This window comes from Ammospiza caudacuta, chromosome Z, assembly GCF_027887145.1.
Source record: "Ammospiza caudacuta isolate bAmmCau1 chromosome Z, bAmmCau1.pri, whole genome shotgun sequence".
NCBI lineage: Eukaryota > Metazoa > Chordata > Aves > Passeriformes > Passerellidae > Ammospiza > Ammospiza caudacuta.
Genome location: NC_080632.1, coordinates 21,170,003 through 21,190,731, shown reverse-complemented (window position 1 = coordinate 21,190,731; position 20,729 = coordinate 21,170,003). Strand labels below are relative to the sequence as shown.

At 48.5% G+C, this 20,729-nt stretch overlaps 1 protein-coding gene across 5 annotated transcripts in view; it reads left to right on the top strand.

Annotated features, from left to right (window-relative positions):
• TMOD1 (tropomodulin 1) overlaps positions 1-20,729 on the top strand; it is a 28,220-nt gene that overhangs the window by 5,131 nt on the left and 2,360 nt on the right. For 2 of the 5 annotated variants that reach the window (XM_058823441.1, XM_058823443.1), the window contains exons 2-9: positions 6,508-6,671; positions 8,524-8,680; positions 11,924-12,043; positions 14,989-15,078; positions 15,497-15,627; positions 17,173-17,280; positions 18,748-18,891; positions 19,330-19,474. In XM_058823441.1, the coding sequence (XP_058679424.1) occupies positions 6,552-6,671; positions 8,524-8,680; positions 11,924-12,043; positions 14,989-15,078; positions 15,497-15,627; positions 17,173-17,280; positions 18,748-18,891; positions 19,330-19,474 (1,015 nt within the window). In that variant the 5' untranslated portion in view covers positions 6,508-6,551. Of the gene's footprint in view, positions 1-5,890; positions 5,911-6,318; positions 6,338-6,507; positions 6,672-8,523; positions 8,681-11,923; positions 12,044-14,988; positions 15,079-15,496; positions 15,628-17,172; positions 17,281-18,747; positions 18,892-19,329; positions 19,475-20,543; positions 20,608-20,729 lie in introns of those variants that run through there. The other 3 variants (XM_058823446.1, XM_058823445.1, XM_058823444.1) reach the window with 3 other exon arrangements.

Sequence of the window (20,729 nt, the reverse complement as noted above, 5' to 3'; positions counted from 1 at the left end):
CATGTTTTTATATGTGGTCTCGGTAGGAGCTGATGTGCATCTTTCCCTTCATTGCTGCTGCATCTGGCCATAATTTGTTGGTCAGTTTTTGAAACTGCAGGGAGCTGGTTATGTCTGGTTGCCCAGTGACTCAAAAAGCAGAGTTGCCCATGGAGTCATCAGCACCCAATTATGTTCGGATGCAAGCTCAGAGTTTGAAAATTGTCCCAGGAGGAGAGAATCAGCAGAGACTAGCCTTTTGGTGGATTGATCTCCTTCTTCTCTACATCCCCACTGTGCCTGCTCCAGCACTACATGTGTAACAGCTACCCCTTCTCCGAGTGCTTCTGGTAACCCCACCTGGCCTTAGACCACTGTGCAAGTGCCCCAGCTCTCCCTCATTGCAGAGAAGATCTCTGGGCTGACAGACCCTTTGCACACGTGTGCAGCTTCCCAAGGAATAAGGGTCTGAGTCCTGCATGAGATTTCATTAAGGTTCACTACTGGCTTTAAGGTTTGTCACCACATAAGGAGTGACCACATAAGAACACAGTTTTGGTTTAGAAAAAAGCTGGAGATTATTTGTTCCTCTCATCCGCACAGCATGCATCTTGAATCTGCACCTGGGTGACTCACTGAGATTTAAGTGTATGCACAGAAAGCACCTGGTTTCTCTTGAATTTATAGGAAATGGTCACTTGAGGTCAAAAACTCACACTCCGTCAAAAAACACACAAGACACTAGCATTTATCTTTTAAGTTATGCTGCAAGCAAAGGAAAAGAAAATTATTGTAGCAACTATAGGGGGGATGGTTGATATTGGTTTGTTATTTTTATACTGCAAAACAATAATTCTGAACTTTGACTCAGATTTATACTTAAGCTGTAAAAAAAAAAAAAACCTCATAAATCAAAACCCTGTGTGAGTCAAACAGGAACAGTTTTCAAGCTATCCCTCATGATATGAATTCCTGCCTTCACTGCTCCTTGAATACAGCTTTCATCCTGAAAAGATTTCTGTCTTCAAACTTGGCAGTTTTTGCAGGAATCAATTGCTGTGCTGGTCATGCTTGGCTACCTCCTTATCCCAGAACCCAAACCCCATGCTCTGCTTTCACATTTCAGAGCACAGAAAATGTTTTGTGGTAGATTCATGGGCTGTCTGGGGCGAGGATGTTAATTTTTTTCGGACATGGCTCTCGTTGTGTGGCAGAGTACACAGAACTCCTGTCCTCTGCCTCTGGTGGTTGTTGGGTGTGCTGGTGGCCAGGGATGCCCCAAACCTTCCCATGGCCCAAGCCTTGGGCACGGTGCTGCCTGCGCAGACCCCCGAGCCAGGGCTGGCTGGGCTGACAATGGAATTTATTCCTGGAAAGCCCCACACCTCGGCTGAGCTTAGCTGCTCTTTCTCCCTGTGTTTTGATGAAGGGCAGTGCTTTCTGTCCTGTGCTGTCCTGCTGCTGGCATGCTGGCACCTGCGGGAGGTTGCGCATGGAGGCGCTGGGCTGCCTGGCACAGCGTGCGCCAGGTGTGTCACACACGGGGTGGGCTAGGTGTGTCACATGGGGTGCGCCAGGTGTGTCACACACAGGGTGCGCCAGGTGTGTCGCACTCCATGTGCCAGGTGTGTCACACACAGGGTGCGCCAGGTGTGTCACACTCCATGTGCCAGGTGTGTCACACACAGGGTGCGCCAGGTGTGTCGCACTCCATGTGCCAGGTGTGTCACACACAGGGTGCGCCAGGTGTGTCGCACTCCATGTGCCAGGTGTGTCACACACAGGGCGCGCCAGGTGTGTTGCACTCCATGTGCCAGGTGTGTCACACACAGGGTGCGCCAGGTGTGTCGCACTCCATGTGCCAGGTGTGTCACACACAGGGTGCGCCAGGTGTGTCACACTCCATGTGCCAGGTGGGTCACACGGGGTGGGCTAAGTGTGTCACATGGGGTGTGCCAGGTATGTCGCACTCCATGTGCCAGGTGTGTCACACACAGGGTGCGCCAGGTGTGTCGCACTCCATGTGCCAGGTGTGTCACACACAGGGTGCGCCAGGTGTGTCGCACTCCATGTGCCAGGTGTGTCACACACAGGGCGCGCCAGGTGTGTTGCACTCCATGTGCCAGGTGTGTCACACACAGGGTGTGCCAGGTGTGTCGCACTCCATGTGCCAGGTGTGTCACACACAGGGTGCGCCAGGTGTGTCACACTCCATGTGCCAGGTGGGTCACACGGGGTGGGCTAAGTGTGTCACATGGGGTGTGCCAGGTGTGTCGCACTCCATGTGCCAGGTGTGTCACACACAGGGTGCGCCAGGTGTGTCACACTCCATGTGCCAGGTGGGTCACACGGGGTGGGCTAGGTGTGTCACATGGGGTGCGCCAGGTGTGTCACACTCCATGTGCCAGGTGTGTCACACACAGGGTGCGCCAGGTGTGTCACACTCCATGTGCCAGGTGGGTCACGCACGGTGTCTGCCGGGTGTGTCACACGCAGGGTGGACCAGGTGTGTCACACACGAGGTGGGCCCGGTGTGTCACACACGGGGTGTGCCAGGTGTATCGCACTCCATGTGCCAGGTGTGTCACGCACGGCGTGCACCAGGTGTGTCACGCACGGCGTGCGCCAGGTGTGGCACACGGAGTGGGACAGGTGTGTCACACATGGGATGTGCCAGGTGTGTCACACACGGCAGGCCTAACACAGCACGTGTGGCTTCCACTGTGACATTTTTGTGTTTTCTTGAAATTTGTCTTGCTGCTGTTCCTGTCACTTTACCCAGTTCTCCCTCTCCTCACTTTTTCCTGGGGCTGTCAGATCACAGGGGGATAATCCAGCAGACCCTGCTGTAGCCTGAGCCCAGTGCTGCCCTGCTCCTGCCCTCCCTCTCGTCCACCTGAGGAGCACAGCCAAGCACTGATGCCTGCCCTCGGATGGTGGTGAAGCTGCGGGCCTCGTGGGCCGCTCTCCCGGATGGATTTCCACCGCTTCCCTGTGCAGATGTCAGTGCTGCTCTCAGGTTTCAGCACCCCAAAAAGGTCATGGTGCTGCAGGGGGCTGTACCAGTGCAAAGCACTGTGAAAGGATTATGTCCAGTGTTGTACAGGATGCTTTTCATTTTCATTTATTTTCAGTATCCATTTGTTTGCCTGGCACTTTTGAACCCTTCGGAAGGGAACTGTTCTATCCCCCTCATGATCAGCAATGTTGTTTTGTTTGGTTTGGTTTTGTGTTCCCATATTCATGGTGAGACCAGTCTTTCCTGTAGATGACCTTTTATTATCTCCTAGTGAATTCAATTTTTCTCCTTTAATAATTTTAATGATTGTTGTGCATTCCAGCATATGTGCTGCTCAGACTTATTAAGTGCAAGTGCTTGGGCTGTCTTCCAGTGTGACTGACAAGTACTTTGAACAAAGAGGCCTAATATCTTGCTATCTTTGTAATCTATATGAATTTCAATTTTTTGAGGACTTAAAGTTGCAACAGTGTCAGTTCTGTTCAGTATGTGTATATTGCACTTATATTATTTTGTGATGCCTTCCTTAGCTGACTGAATGAAGAGTGATAGGGTTAATGAAAAAGAGTGAGAACTCAAGTTGTGCTGAAGGATCTTGTTGTTTTGTTTGAGCCGAGGTGAAGGTGGAACCTGTGTTAAACCATGCTTTTACTCTGGCACAAGTCAGGGAGAACTGTTTTGTGGTGGTGGGTTGTACTCTGTACAAACGAAAACAATTTCACTTAGGCAGAATTTATCTGCTTTCTTATCACTGGCAGTTCAAAACCCTCTTCCATTTACAGCAGATGGGCTGGTTTGGTTTTTCTCCCCACACTCATTAGCAAGATAGGTTAGAAGAGGCCTGGGATGTGGAGATAAGGGAGCGCCAGCGAACACACTGGTCCTGGTGGCTGTGCAGGAGGAGACGGAGCTGAGCAGCTGGTTCTGCAGGCAGGGGAGCAGTACAGAAAGCCCTGCTGCCACGGGCAAGGCTGCTCCTCTCCATGAGCAGCCCTCTCAGTGTGCTCTCCACGGGAAATGTGCGAGGTGCCGGCTCCGTCCGGCTGCACCAGCAGTCTGGGAAGGCACTGTGCCCCCCGACACTTCTCTTTGGGATACGCAGGAAATTAAATTCTCTCCACGGGGATTTCAGCTGTGCTTCAGCAGGCTCTGCACCTGTCTTCAGCCCTCAGGGCCTTTTCTATATGCAGTCTTGGCTTCATATCTCTGCAAGATGCTTTGAAACCTGAGGCGTTTTCCAGAAGCATTGCCTGTGTGCACTGACATCCAGTGTCTGTCCTGCCTCTCGGTGCTGACACCTCTGTCCTTCTGGAGGGAGGCAACAAGGTCACCCTGCGGGGCTGCACTCTGCTCCCAGACAGGCCCCTGCTTGAGTCTTGCCTGCATTCCTGGGAAGGGTCTGTGGCTGCCTCTGGGAATAGTTGTCCTCATGTAGCCAAGACAGATATTGCTCTGTGTGTGGCAGGTGTGGGCATTTTAAGCCCTTTTAGGGAATTTTGCAGCCTGGGGTGGGTTATTCTCTGCCTTTCTCCTTGCTCCTAGTTCCAGTTCCTTCCATGACAGAATGGTCAAAACTACATATGGCGTATGAAATCCAGGCTAGTGGTGGCTCGTGCACTGCTGTCTAAGGCTGCAGTAGCACAGCACATATCCCGATCCAAGTGCAGGCTGCTATTCTAGGATCTCCTGCCTCAGTGTTCATGGGCAACTGCAGTAAAGGCTGTGCCCTTCTCTGTGCCTGCAGGAAGGGCAGGCTTGCAGGGGCTGAGCTGGGGACACGGCTCGTAGGCTGGCTGGTGTGTGGCTGCTGCCTGTCAGCCTCACAGCACAGGGAGCCCTGCACTGAGGGCTGCAGGGGGCTGGTGAAGCGCAGGGCTGTGGGGTTCCTTCCCCCCCCTCAGCCAGACCCACTGCACCACACTGCTCCTGCTTCCATCCACCCTCCTGGCTGCCCTTGGCTCCGGTGCCCACGGGCTGATGGCTGCTCCTTGGAGCAAACCAGCCCAGTGAAAAGCTGATTTTCACCCTCTCAGTTCCCAGAGAAACTGAGGGACTTTCAGGGGCTGTTTCTCCCATCCAGAAGGCACCATCTCCTCGCGCTTCCTAAGTGCCGAGTGGCAGGAATGTGAGTGATGCAGGAATTGCCATCACACTAGTGGGGAACCAAACGTCTGACAAGATGACAGCTTCTAAATTTAAGGGCTTGCTGTTGAGCAAGCATGTGTGCATTACTGTGCCCTTTTGTGACCAAGCTAAAGATAATTTTCCTATCTGGAACAGCAGCTGTGTTGTAACTTGCATAAAGAAACTTCTCTTCTAATGAAGAGTGATCATAAGAGCATAATCTGTCTGGAGGGGACAAGCAAAGCTGGAAAGATGTGATTCAGGGTAGGGCTCTGATGTTCCACAGAGCTGAAAAGAGACCATTTATAGAAACTCAAAAGATGTTTGGCTCCCTAAAAAATACACAGGCCTTGCTGCTATTTTTAACGTAAATGTCACATAAAAGAATAGCAACACTTTAAGAAAAGTTACTTTAAATTATCTAGGACTTGGTATTCTTTGCAAAAACAGAGCCAAAAAAAAAAGGTAAATGTACAGGCAGTGCTGTGGAGCAGAAGGAGGCTGTCAGCAAAAGAGCAGAGTTGGATATGCTTTTGTGTGTTATGCTGAGTGTACTTTTAACCCACCTGCATGTTTTCAACATATTGAACCTTTTTCTCTGCTGTCTTTTTGCTTGCAGAGGTCCAGGAGACATGTATTAGGAGACATGGGCCAAACCTTGGGGTCAGCAGGGATTGTCCTGATAGACCATTCACTTCTCTTCTTGCAGGGTTGGTGTAGAATGTGCAGTAGCACACAGGTCAGCTGCTTAGCTGGCAGCAGGGCAAACATGTGCTGTCCAAGGAAAGGTGGGTCACTAAATAGCACATTTAACTGGCAGCCTCCTGAACCCAAGTGGATAATACTTCCTGATCTCCTTGCGGCTTTAAAATACGGGAAGAAGTGCCATGCACTGTAGCCCCGTGGAAGTTTCAGGGCTCACAGGTACTCAGTGGTGCTACAAATCTGTTTTCCCCTCCAGTAGCGATGTTATCTGGAGTGTCATGTGCAGGGCGGTGTTACTGGGGGCTTGTAAGGACATGAGTGAGAGCTGAATGCTTCATGATTTATTGTCCTTCAAAGAAATAAGTGCCCAGGATGCTTCATTAACATCTAGCACTTCATGCAGAAAGACATCCCTAGCCAGGGTCCTGTACCAAGAACTTCCTCAGTCCTGTCCCCTAGATCCGTGGTGGGCAATGTGCTACTGGAGCTGCGCCGCTGTCTCCTCCCTGGGTGATTATCTGTGTGTGGGATATGAAAGGGGGGCTCTGAGCAATCTTTTGAAATCAGCTGTGCTTTAAGCACAAATCTCCAGTTCTGGAGTGTTCAGTGTTCCCCAGCCAGACAGGCTGCAGCATCATGCTTCATGTGTTCAGTGCTAACATGTCTTGTTTTCATATCAGGTTCTGTTACAGCATAGAAGTGAGATCCACAAGACTCCTCTAAGATGTCTTACAGAAAGGAGCTAGAAAAATACCGAGACCTGGATGAAGATCAGATCCTTGGAGCTCTGACAGAGGAGGAGCTCAGGAAGTTAGAGAATGAACTGGAAGAGCTGGATCCTGATGTAAGTAATTTTTAATTGAGACGTTAGGTCGTGAATCTTAGTAATTGTGGGGGAGTGGGCTGCATTAGTAATCTGTATTTCAGTGGGATCCTTTGCAGAGCCTGTACTTGGAGCAAGAGTAGAAGACACTGGATGCAGACACACAGAAGAATTTTTTGACATTGGAAGCACAGTCTACACGTGTATCTGTTTCTGTTTTTCTGTCCTTTTCCCAATGTGATGAGCATCTGTGACTTGCCGCAGCAATATGAGCCAGGGCTGGTGCAGTGCAGTAATCCTGTGGAAAATGGATCTCTGTTTCAGAGCAGGCCACCTTGGAGGGAATGCTTTGCAGGTTGCTTGGTTTGAGGGTTTTCTGGGTTTTTTTTGGTGTTTTGGGTTTGAGGTTTTTGTAACAAACTTCAAATGGCCTGTATTTTCATCCATTTAGGCAGAAATCCAAATCCTGGAGTTTTGCAAAGTGGGACAGTTTATTTTTAGCAACTTCCTAGCATCAGCAGGAGCTGCACATATGCAAACATGGGGGCTGCTGGAGCCAAGCTGGTGAAAGGTTTTTGGAGCCAGCACTGCCCTGTTGCAGGGGATGTGCAGAGCCAACTGGCTGGCCTCTGGTGTACGGCAATGTTACTCGAGGAGCTCGGGCACTGCCAAGTGAGAAATTGTTCCTGCAACATGCAGTTAGTGTTTCTGGAGTAAACGATGGGTGCTGTAGATTGCATCATCAGTATTTTTAATTGTAATGCAGGAAAATATTTGAGAGCTGGCAAACTGGCTCCTGGGATTAAGTGTATGGGCTGATGGGCTGGTAACAGCTACCTCAGAAGACATGGGGTGAGGCAGCATTCTGTGAAAGATGAAGAAAGGTAAAATAATTATGGACATCTGTCAGTGCAGGTGTAGTCTGCTTGAAGATTGCATTTTTGCTTTGCACGACATGAAGTCTGTGGAAGCAAGCTGTCTCCTATGCCTCCCTGCTTGTGCAATTCACACGCTTCTCTTGCCCTCCCGGGCTGCCCGATTCCAACTGCTTCCTGTTAGTAATTTTCCTTCCCAGGCTTTTCACTGACACAGACATAAATTATAATGAAGTACTTTTATCAGGCAGGCATGGAAAAATCAAAGTGTGTTGTTCAGCATCACCTTGGATGTCTTAACAAGTAAATGTTGACTTCTATCCAGTAAAGCTTTAAAGAACATGCTTAGTGTCAAATCTGGGAATAGTCTTACTTACTGCATTAAGGCTGTTCTATATTTAAATATAAGCAGGTGTTTACGTGCCATATGTGTCAAGCACAAACCAACTTCCCGTGGAGGCTTATGTGACTGAGTAACAAGGAGGCAGCTTGAAAAAAACCTGGGGTTCACAGGGGGTTTGCTCTGCAACCAAGTGATCTGCTCTGTGAGACCCTCTCTGTAGTTTTGTGATGGATCCTAAAAGGCAGAAGAGACCACCACAACTCACAACTCTCTGATCTGCTCTGTGAAAGATCATGAGATTTAACTGAACTGATTCTTTTTGGGACACATGGAGCATTGTGGGCACTTGCACAGACTCATATAGTGGGAAGAAGGTGGCTGAGAGATTCCAGAAAGAAAGGGCTGGAGCTGATGTTGCAGAGAAACCTCTACTGGGCAGCGTTTGAAACTGAAGGGGGAAAGGAGTATCACATATCTTGGATGATGTGGGAATGAGTGGGGCTGGATGAAGATAACCTTTGACACAAGGAGAAGCAAACTGTCCAGCACTGTGGAAGAAGAGTGGTGCAGTGAGGGGAGTGCAGAGGGGAGAGTGTTTGATGGATGGGGATTGTGGCCTGCAGAGATAACCTGTGTTTCTCACCTCCATGTCTAGAATGCACTGTTGCCAGCAGGGCTCAGGCAGCGGGACCAGACACAAAAGCCACCAACTGGCCCCTTCAAAAGGGAGGAACTCATGGCCCACCTAGAAAAGCAGGCAAAGGACATTAAAGACCGAGAAGACTTGGTTCCTTTCACGGGTGAAAAGAGAGGTATGGTCATCCTTTGCACTGTGCTGGGTGTATCACAATGAAGGCATAGTGGATGCACAGCAGAAGGGTTATGTCTGATCTGTGTGGCTAAAACTTCTTTTTGACACTACTGGCGTGGTGAATCTGCTCTCTCTGCTGCCTAGCCCCAGCCCAAGCTGGCTGATAAACTGGGGTGGACCCAAGAGGTCCCTGTGCTGGCTGATTTGGGCACCACCTGATATGTTAAGTGCTGGACAGAAGTTGTATCACTGTGCAGCCTTCTCCCTTCCCCATGCATCTGAATCAGGTTCTGGGAAAGAAATCATCTTCTGTTCTCTCCTGTTCCTCCTTGCCCTGTTCTCCTGTGAGCTCCTCATGTTAAGCTCCATCTTTCACTGTTGCCTTTCACTCTCCATTTTTACTCCATGAGCTTCTCACTGTAGAGAAACTCCACAGCTCTCCACAGCTGTGATGAGGCCCAGCAGTTCCCATCTAGTTTTCATAATCTCTTGACAACTCCAGCCTTATTTGCCAGTCTCCTGCAGGTTTGTGTCTTCCTGCACCATACCCTGCAGTGGCTGCTGCATTCCTGCTCTGCATGGCCTGAGGCCTGTGAGCAGGGCTTTTCTCTGCCTCTTTTCTTCTCCTTCTGGCATCTTTTGCTGCTCTCCTTGTATATGACTCATTATCCAAGTGACTTTCCTGCTCCCATTAGAAATCCAAGTATCATCTAACAAGGGACATGGTGTGGTCAGTCCTTGCCTCTGCATTCCAGAAGCTTCTCAGTAACTTCTCTCAGCTGTTGTGTCTCCCTCTGAACCGTGATTCCCCTGCAGCAGAAGATCTGGTTGTCCAGTGTGAAAAAAAAAAAGCATGAAAATATGGGCATATCAACATGTTTCCTGAGGGTCTTTCTGAAAGGTGCCTCCTTACTGACCAACATGGCTCCCTTAAAAAGAGCTTGTGTAAAATCTGTTCATTTAACAAAACCTGAGGCAGTATTTTTAGATTTAATTTTTTTTTTTTTAAGTAGTCCTTGAGAGAGGTAAATGAGTAAATTGAGTACTATCAGGAAGACTGGTTTGATACCTTTCAGATGTGCCCCAGTCCAGTGTTGCTTACCCACCTGGCAAGCCTAAAAGGTAGAAGCAGTGTTCTGCAGGAGACAGAGGGATTTCAAGCATTTTGAGTCTCCAGCATCATACTTCAGTCTGTTGAGAATTTAAAAGCATGAAATGTATTTTCATTTGTAACACGCTGTTGAGAGAAGACACGACTTATATTAACTGTGAGCCAGAGATGGCAAATTACGTATTCACAGCTGTGATGAAGCTGTAAATAAGTCACCATGTTTGAAGTTTGGAAGGTGATTTACTAGTTGGCCATGGGAGGTGCAGTCCCTGGCACACTGCGACATAAAATGTCATGTGTTGTCATCATGCATGCACTGTTTAATTTAAAGTTCAATCTTGTAACGAAGCACCGCTGAGATACAAAACTTTCTAAAACTTAGAAATTGACTGAAATTAGGTAATTAAAATTAAAATAGAATTAAACCCCAGAAATTCTGGTGTCACTGAGGTGTCAGAAGGAGTTACTGCATGACAGCAGAATTAAGTTTGCCCTGTTTCTCTTGTTCTCTGCTGGTGTTGCACCCACCAGAGGGTACATACAGTTTGCCCAGCCATGCATCTGGTGGGACAGGGGTTTCAGATCTCCACACCAAGCCAGGGCAGACATTTTGCTGCTTAGTACCCAGAAGGTGCTGTGCAGTGCAGGCACATGACACTCTGCCTATTTTTGCAAGAGCAGCTGTGTCTCAGGAGGCAGATTCCTGCTCTCTCTGTCAGAGCAGCAATGTGCAGGCAGAGGATAGGAGCAAAAGGCTCTTTATGGCAGCCTCCATTTTGTCCCAGGGGACCCTGAGGTGCAGTTGCTTCTTCCTTGAGTCTAAATTTAGCCCCTTTCTGCATATCCCTGAGCAGCAGGATTGTTTCTCCCTTTTGGTGTCACTGACTCTGGTTTCAGAGAGGTGACAAAAATAGTCCTGACTGGCATGCTGGGCCAGGCCTTTTGCAGTCACTATCTCTGCAGTGATCCAGGACTATTTTAGGGGAGGGGACTGCTCCAAAATATTCCCAGAGCCCTCCTGCACCTGTCCCAGCAATGCTGGATTTACCCAGCAGACTGCTCCCTGCTGTGGGGTCTTAAAGCATCACAAGCCTCTGTCTTTTCTTTTGGGCTGTCACAGGTGTATGCCATGTTGAGAAATCCCAGACCTGACCCATTCCCTCTCCAAGAAGGATCTGCTGCCCATTGCAGCATGAGCAGCAGGGAGCTGGGAGCAGCTGTGCAGGGCCATCTCCAGCCCTGTCTGCTGCCCCATTCCTCCTGGGATGCAGCCAGCCCCAGCAGAGAAGGTGCTGTGGCTTGTCCAGAGGGTGCCACAAGCAGTGGGATGGGGGCTGGCAGGGAGCCCACTGCGTCCAAAGCTCCAGCCTCCTGTCCATGGGGGCACCCCCCTCAGGAAAAGGCCATGGGCAAGCAGCTAAGATGACAAGCTTGCATTACCAGCTGGACCTGTGGATTTGCACCTTTGACTTGCAGGGAATAGGTCTGTTTTGTGGCCTCCTGCTGCCCAGAGAGATAAAGCACAGGGTCTCCATCTGGCATGCTCTTTGCAATAAGGTTGAGCTAGACCAGCTGCCCTAAGCCTGCTCCTCCTTGCATCCCATATGTTCACTAAGTGCTGTCTCTACTTGCTCCCAGAGCTTTCCACCACCTTCTTTCCACCCTCTTGTAACTAATGTGCCATCTGCCTTGCCAACATGCGCAACAGCAAGAGGTGTCTTGGTGGCAGGACTGATCCTGCCCAGCGCTGGGACAGGCTTCTCTTGAGTGCTGGCAAACCTTCACCCCTTTTGTGCAGCCTTCAGAGAGGTGGGGGTCAGGCTGTGCATGCCTTTCCGAGTGCTGGGCTATGAACAGCCATGATCCTGCTCCAGTGTGCTGCTGGGTTTCCGTGGGTGCCGTGCTGCTGGAAGGGCTGAGCTCTGCAGCTGCCCATGGCCTCCCCCTTCGCATGGCAGCAGGACTCAGACCAAGCTGATGGAAAGCGATTCAGTTTCTCCTCTGATTTTTCTCTTGTACTCCCTCTGTCCTTTCTACTTTTCAAATCTCACAGCATGGAAATGCATCTGCAAGGGTAGCTGTGGACTGGGTGCTGTAGCTTATACTGAGAGTGACCTCATTTTGCATTCGTAGGAAAAGCTTGGATTCCCAAGCAGAAGCCGATGGATCCTGTTTTGGAAAGTGTGACTCTGGAGCCGGAACTGGAGGAAGCCCTTGCTAACGCCTCTGATGCAGAACTCTGTGACATTGCTGGTAAAATAATTTCTCAGTAATCAGGGGTGAATGTTGTTCAACTTCTAGGGGTTATTTTGTTCTTTTGTGGAAAATGAGCTATTGCACTTTTTGCTGTTTCTCTAAATGCTGTCAGTTCTGACAGAATTCATTTATTTGCTAAAAAAAAAATTACTCTAAGCCTGTGTGATTTAATCAAGTGTGGGGACCAAAGATGAGGAGGAAGAAGAAGGGTTTATGTATGGAACAGTGTGTGGTTTGATCTCTTCCTTTGTCTCTATCACTGACTGTTGCTAATTCCAGCCTGTACATTCAAGAGCAAAACTTTCTTCAAACCAAACCTTAGGAAACAGTCAAGCGGACCAAGTGGATTTCTTGTGCAACCTGGTAAAGGATCTGCCAGGTTGTAGAAGTCTTTCAGTGGTCACTCAGGCCTGGTCTTTGTTAAGGAGCTTTTTCAACACATTTTAAGTGGTGGGTTTGTTGTGATTTGTGTGGTCAGACAGTCAGATGACAATACTGGTATGTTGCTGAAGGCCATAGTGTGGACTTAGCTCTGTGCTTGGGATAGGGCCTGCCTTGGCCGAAGGAACACATGGACACCCCATGATGCCTTATGAAGCTCACATGTGCTCTGCTGGTCCAGCAGTCAGTGAATATTTCAGTGATACTGGCTTCTTCTTCCAGTTTTGTCTCTTCAGGTTTCCATACTCCCTAGCACTGTCCTCGCTGGAAGCCTGTAAGACTTACAAAGTCTGTAGAACAGCTGCACCAACTAGACCTCTTCTACATAACAATACCATCTTCTGGCTTAGACATGTGTTTCTGCATTGAGGCTCCCAAACATATGTACCCTGGCCAAGCATTGCATCCCTGGATTTAACTATTTTTGCTGTTGATTCCTGAGTCCTGTAAAGCTCTGTCCTATAAAATCAGCCTTTCTAAGCTACAGATCTGTGTAGCAATTATTGTCCCATGGAAAAGCTCTTCAGGGCAGCTTGTTCTACAGTTGCTGGGAGCATACACTTAAGTGGGAGCAGGAGTACTGATGTGATACAAACTGTTCTGGAATCTCAATATTGACAGTGACAGCCTTGCTCCTGCCTGCTTAGCAGGATTAATTTAGCAGGAGCTCATTTTGCTCCTGCCTGTTTAGCAGGGACCATTGTGAGCTGCGGTGTGCTGGATCCCTTCCTTGGCAAGGCCAGGAGGGTGGCTCCCAGTAGCCCTGGAAGGGCTCCCATGCCTTTGGTCAGGTGAGGGAGACAGAAATGGGGTGCTTTCGTTCGGCCTGAGTTCCAGTGGAGAACACACCATAAGCACCACACTTAGAAAGAGTGGGTCCCTCTTGTCTAACAACACAAACTTGAGCCCCCAAAATGCATGGTCGTGACAGCAGATGCTTACCTCTCTCTGCAGTCCAGATACTCACACTCCTGGCTGCTGGAGAGATTTCATTGTCCAAATAAGCTGTGACTGGGGGACTGTCTGAGTTACCAAAATGCTGAGCCTGAAAATTCCTTTTCCAACCTGTGTTGCACCCATGAAAATTCCATCTGCAAGAAAATGACAGAGAAAAGGATGAGCTAAAATACAAACAATCACACTTGAAGTGCCCAGCCTCACTCAGACTTTCAGATGGAGACTGCTTGGCTCTGTGAGATCCAGTTGGGGATGTGCTGGTGGCCATGGAGAAGTTCACTGGGACACTTTGCTTCTGGCTGTCCAGCCTGTGCAACCCAGAGTCACGATGAGCTGTCACTATTGGAATTAAATCCCAATATTACCGGATGGAACGTGACATCACACTGCAACATGTCACCATAACAGATCCTATTCTTGTGCTAGGCTTCAAGGATACCTTTCTCCTGCAAATTCCAGCCCTTCTTGGCCAAAGCAACAGAACATGGTGACACACTGGTGCCAACCAAGTCTAAAAAGTGCCTTTGTGGTGGCATGCTTGGATTTTAGGGAGAAATTTATTGTTTTCACAATTGTGTCTATCCAGAGATCAAGACTTGTTCAGATGTGTCTGTTTCAACAAATATTCATGTGTCTGCATTTTTCTTTAAAAAGTCATATAGCTTTTTTAAAAAAAAAAAAAGTTATTGATTCAAAAATCAGTTTATTTTCAACTTGATCTTTTTGTGCGTAGCAGGGTAACTTTTCAAAACAAACTCTTAACCCAAAAGATCCTACGCCATTGATTTCTTGTATGTCATTTGCAGGAAGTTCATCAGAGCCCCCAGACATGGTTTAATTTGCATTTGCATATTGGCTTTGGAGTCTTGAGTCTGAGAGACACAAATTGGCTGAGTTTCACTTTTGGGCTCCTACAGCATTTGAAGGTGTTCGTAGTAGCACTCTCTACATTTTGACCAAGACAGCAGAACTTTAGCTTCTCGCAGTGTCACCTTCCAAAGGTACAAACATACCAAGTGCAGCACTCCAGCCTGCTGTTGAGTGAAAACACAATGTGCACTGCTGTGCTGCAGGTGACAGTCACTCCCTTGCTGCCTTGGGGTCGGTTTGGCTCCATGTGGGGCACAGCTCTTCTCCAAAACGGGGCTGTGGAATTATGTGGCATGTGCCCAGTGAACAAGGGTGATGAGGATGTGCAGGCTCCTGCTGGACTGGGCCACTTGTGCTAAAGCCTACCTAAGGCATTTTTCTGAGTTTTTTACTGTCTTCTCCCCATTATTTTTGTGTGATGCTGAGTCAGGTAGGTTACTGGGAAGCTTTGAATGTTTGTTGTCCACAAGAGGATGTTCCTCTTCTCCTGTGGCTCAGGCTATACTGGAATAAAAAAGCAAGCACATTGGAGAACTGTTGGATATTAATGTCAGCTAAGGGGCTTTGTCCTCCCTTTGTATGGTTTTTATGCTTGCACAGGGAAAGGTAATGTGCTGTAGAGTCTTTTCCTGGCTCTGGAGCCTACAATAAGTCCTGTTCTCCTGTTTCTGTAGCCATCCTTGGCATGCACACCTTGATGAGTAACCAGCAGTACTATGAGGCACTGGGAAGCAGCACCATTGTGAACAAAGAAGGCCTCAACAGTAAGTGATTCACGTTAGCAGTATTGGGCTTTGAAGCTGCCAGCAGAGGCAGTGATGATTATTTTTAGGCTGAAGGGTAGAGCTGTGTGTGTCAGAGCAGCCTGTGATTGCTGGGGCCATCTCTGGTGCATCCTTGCCCTGTGCCAGCAGTGGGGTCTCAGCCACCTCCCCGGTGCCACCCGAGGGACAGCCTTGTGCAGACAGTGTGCCTTGTGTCACTCACATCTGGACACCAACAGCACCCACAGCAGGCACTGGCTGTCCTGGGCTGCAGGGCCCCAGTGGAGTGGCTTCTCATCTCATGGCTGCTTGTCAGGTCATGCTTCCATCTCTCTTCTGCAAGGGGAGGAAAACACTCAAAGAAAAGATAGTGCTACTCAGGCTGCTTCCATTTTCACATCTTGCTTTTCACTCGCAGGTGTGATTAAGCCCACACAGTACAAACCAGTTCCTGATGAGGAGCCAAACTCAACGGATGTGGAGGAAACCCTGAAACGAATACAAAGCAATGATCCTGACCTGGAAGAAGTCAACCTTAACAATATTATGGTATTTGTTCCTTTCTACCCTCCTCTCCTAGTAACGAGACTCTGATGGCCAGAAGGCAGGCACTGTTTTGCTGCGCAGAGCAGTATCATCACACGGAATGTAGCCAGACAAGAAACACCAGTGCTTCCTTTCTCCATTGTGGGCAGTAGAATGGATTGTTACCTGCTGTGGGACAAAGGCCTGGGGTTGGTAGAAGGAGGATCCCTCTAAGTGCCTGGAAAAACGGAGCTGTGTCAAGGGTGGTCTGGGGACACCCAAAACTGGCTGTCTGGTTAAAGCCATTTTAGGTTGCTTTAATGACTTAGACAGGTATATTTGGGGGAGGGAATGTTGATGTGTATTATAAGATGGCGGGAGGAAAAAGCTTTCACAATCCAGATACTTGCCATAAAAATATGAAGAAGTCACCCTTCACGCAGGTGACTCTGTCTCTCACCCAACCATCCCCTCTGTGGACTCTTTTGCTTCTTGTAGAAAGAAAGTCAGGACATAGCACCACTTCTTATGTTGCCTCTGGGACACATACATACGCTAAAAAATACAGCTTCTATTTTAAGGGGTCTGTTAAATGATGACATAGCTAAACAGCAAGAACACAGTTAACTGCACGTGCACATCAAAGACATTTTTGCTGTGCTATCCACACCTTTCTAAAACAGAAATATTTTTATTTTGTTTTTACTATTTGGTTTGGGCTAGTGACCTCATCCCTTGAGGACACAGGGCTGAGGATTGGGCAGGCAGGCACTATTTTTGTGTGTTGAACTCATGACTTTGGGATGGGGTTTGGAGAACTGGGGAGTGACAGTGGAGATGCTGTGCTTCTGGGTGCTGTATTATGGCTCTGCAGATGACTTTGAGTATAGATGATTCCACATGGTGGGATCAAATGGTGTGGCAAGAAATCCAAGGTGAGGATGCCACTTACAATTTTAGTGAAAATTTGAACATCTGAAAGGGGTATCTAAAGTTCTTCGTAAGTGAAAAATACTGATTTTGAAGGAACTCAGAAAAAGCAGCATGGATATTTTTCTGGGCTGAGACATAGCCTGTAAGGTGTTGTATAAAGTAGTCAGAGGTGTCTTTGATTTGTGTTATGAGGAGATAATTTCAGGCCTTTCTGGATCAGTTCCTGTAGGTGGAAATTTTCTGAACATGACATGAATGTTTCTCAGTTCTGCCATTCCTACCAGAGAGCACAGGAGCAGTGCTCCGTAGGCTCACGGATCCTGGTTACAAGCATCCCCACAATGCCCATGTTCCTAGGTAGCTGAGTTTCTGGGCAACTAAAGAGCAGAGATGTGGCTCAAATCAAGTCAGTGAGCTTTTAGCAGAGCACAAAATAGGATGAAGACATTGCCATGCTCCTTAGAACATGCTGGTTATAAGCAAGAGTGAAAACTTGTGAAAACATTTTTCAACCCCTTCCCGAATTACTTCAGTGCATTTGGTGATTTGACCTTGATGAGAATCTTTTACATGTATTGCATATTCATTGCATACAGATGATGGCCTAACACATGATTTCTGCATTTCTTGTCACAGAATATTCCTATACCAACTCTAAAAGCTTTTGCAGAAGCGCTGAAAAACAACGCATATGTGAAGAAGTTCAGCATAGTTGGGACCCGGAGCAACGACCCTGTTGCTTTTGTAAGTACTGTGAGCTCATTGTCCCAGTGTTGTGACAGGAACTGTTCCCAGGCAAGGTATTTTCAGCCTTATTGACTGACTGCTTCTGCAGCTTGTGTTGTGTTTGGCACATTCCACACCTCTGGCTGTTTGCTAGTAATTCAGTTTCAGGAGCATTAGTGGAAGCAAGCAATAGACAGGCTTTGGTTCCTTCACTTCATTTTTCATCTATGGAGGTTTCAGTCCTTTAACCATGCAGTCCTTTATTTCTCCTCTAGGATCTCCTGGAAAAGGAGCATGAGACAACAACTGATGTCCTCGTGGCATCTTCTAAAAGCAGTTTGTCTCTGGAGATTTGTTTCTGTTGGTACAAAGGTGTGCACACCTGCTGCTCCCCTCACACAGGTCTGTTCCAGCTCTCTCTCATGTGTTCTTTGCACAGACGTGTGCAGAAGCAAGACTCTGCATCTCCTAATGTGTGGCCTCTGTAGGTGATAAGGGGTCTTTCTGGCTGCTGGAGTGATTTTAAATATCAGTGGGGACACAGGGAGGAGCCAGTCATTCTGCCTGGCCTTCCTGCTGCCTTGTGGGCTGCATCTTTGCATCCTTCTCCAGCACCATTGCAGTCAGGTTTTGCTCTTGGTCACCCAGGTTACCCCTGCCTACCTCCACACACACACACACACACCAGTTTCCTGCTAGAGAAAGAAACTCTCTGGAGGGCAATACTGCTCCTAAATGAGTTCAGGCACCCTGGATTGGGGAGATTGCCTGTGCAGGCAGGACAGGTGCTGTGTCAGAGCTTGAGGGTGCTGTGCTGGGCTGGGGGAGCTGTGGGGCTAAGTGCTGTGGGTGCAGATTAGCCCTGCCACGTGGGCATCACCTTCTAGTCCTTCAGCTTCATGTAGGTGAATGCTCCCTTGCAGTTTATTTGAAGTGACATGATCTGATCAGGTCTGGGGTGTTACGAGCATTCCAGCCACTTCTGGTCTTACCCACTAAGGAGGCAAAAATTATTAATATGGCTGCTTGGGAGGACACTTTGAATGTGGAGATCCCTTGTTCAAGACAGATGCTCCTCTCTCTGCATGTTTTAATGGGAAGCATCTCAACCCTGTGCAGTGCAGGGAGGGCCAATGCTGGTCAGCATCCTTGTCATACCATGCTGGCTTGAGAGGAGGGACAGATGAAGCTGTCACAGGGCAGCTGCAAGGTATGGACTATCACCTTTTGGGGTAGCCCCAAGTGCTGTCCATGCCAGGTTTTGCTGTGGCCTCCAGCAGGCCCATGTTCAAGCATCCCCCTGCAGCAGGAGGGAGCCCCCTTCACTCCACAGAGAGCACTTCCACCTGGTGGCAGTGAAACTGCACAGCGTGTAGGATGCTCCGGGAGTACTCTGGAGGTGAGGGGGGCTGAAGCTCTGCTGCCCTGTGGTGCTCTGCCCCTCCTGTCTGACTGCCAGCTCCTCCTGCCCACCTCTGTCCACAGGCCCTGGCAGAAATGTTGAAGGTCAATAGCACACTGAAGAGCCTGAATGTGGAGTCAAACTTCATTTCTGGGTCTGGGATCCTGGCTATCGTCGAAGCGCTCGAGGGCAACACGTCGCTCATGGAGCTGCGCATTGACAACCAGGTGAAGCAAGCGTGGGTGGCAGCTCTGCTCCGGGGAGCGTGGGGGAGCACAGTGTGCTGTGACACAGAGCCCGGAGCAAGCACAGCTCCCTGAGAAACCCACAGCTTGAGGCAGCTGTGCTATGGGCAACTCAGAGACAGCTGACTGACTGAGAGACCAGAATCCTGGTTTCTACACATGTCCAGCAGCTGCTAATCCGTCCTAGAAATAAAGTCTTTGGGCAAAAGGACTTGTGGGAATGTCTGCTGGAGGAGCTGGAGCCTCTCAGTTGTAGCACATGTACAGGAACAGGCCAGCAGCTTGTTTTACCAGCTCCAAGTCAGAAATGGACACAGGTCCAGAGAAAGATCTGCAATCTCCACCCCTTCCCTCTAAGTGCTTGCTCCGAATCACCCTCTAGCCTGAACCATTTGCTTTTCTGTTTTCTGTTTTCAAAAGAGTCAGCCCTTGGGCAACAAAGTAGAAATGGAAATCGCAAATATATTGGAAAAGAACACCTCCCTACTGAAATTTGGGTACCATTTCACTCAGCAAGGTCCCCGGCTTCGCGCCTCCAATGCCATGATGAGTAACAACGACCTGGGTGAGTCAGGCTGGCCGAAAGCTGGGAAGCATGGGAGGGTCCTGCGGGCAATTCCTGGTGGGATTAGGGCAGAACTGCTCATATTAAAGATGCATATGAATTAGACTGTGCCTCTTGAAGGGGCTGATGGTGTTTTGCCCCTCAAGGAGAAGGGCAGCCTTCACCAGCTGGTTTCTTACTGCGGCTGATGTCAGGCAGGCAGCGTTTCTTGCAGTTACAGTGGGTATTGATGGGAAAGAACAAGGACAGCTGATGTGGTTCAGTAGGGCTTGTGATACAGCATGTGGCACATGGGCTACGAGCTTCTAGCATTTGTGATTCCTGCCAACTGCTTGTCTTCCTCCAGCTTCATTCCCACTTTAACAAGGAGATGAAGAATAGTAGAGTTGAACTTGCACAGCAGTTAAAGTTTGGCCCATCCCCCTCAGCAAAACAAACTGCAACTGCTTCTAGGGATATGTGGGAAACCACATTGCTTTGAGTTATCTGTGTACCCTCAATGAAATGATTAGACGTGCTTGTGAAGCAAAATGTGGGCAAGTCTTCAAACTGCCATTTCAGCCAAAGCACGTGGCAGAGCCTTTCCATCGCTTGGCTACAAGCTGCTGTAGAGCACTGGAAACCAGGCCAGCAGTGCTGAATGCAGCTAACACACCCCCCACGCTGTACACAGCAGCTGTCATATCAGGCAGGTGATAAATTTGTTGTGTTTTAAAAACAAATGGAAAAAATCAATCATGCTTCAGCTGGTACTCTGCTCCTAAGAAGCACAGCCAAGTTATGTGCCAGTTCTTCAAGGATCATACAAAGTACTCAGTACCTGGTCACTCCAGCACTGCTCTGGGAAAGGCTTGCTATTTTGTCCTTTGGAACAGAGCATGATTTTTAATGACTCTGCAGCACCTGGCATGCAAAATAATCACATCCAAGATTTACAGTCTAGTATTTTGATTGTTCCTGCTGTTAAGAGGACAAATTCAAAACTTGTCTTCCATGTAAGAGTTGTGTATTTTACCTCCTTGGCCACTTAAGATCTGCATTTTTTGTCTGATTTGGTTCTTGTTTGCAGCTCGTATTCATCAGTCTGATGGTCTCCGGCAGTAGCATCTCAGCTGTACCTGGACAATGTATAAGTAAAAAAACCCTTTATTTTCCTCCCTGTCAGCAATAGCTCTCTGCTTGTGCTCCACTCCAGTGCTCTTGCCTATCAAGTGATGCTACCAGAACATGGTTTTGGTCTCATACCTTCTGTTCC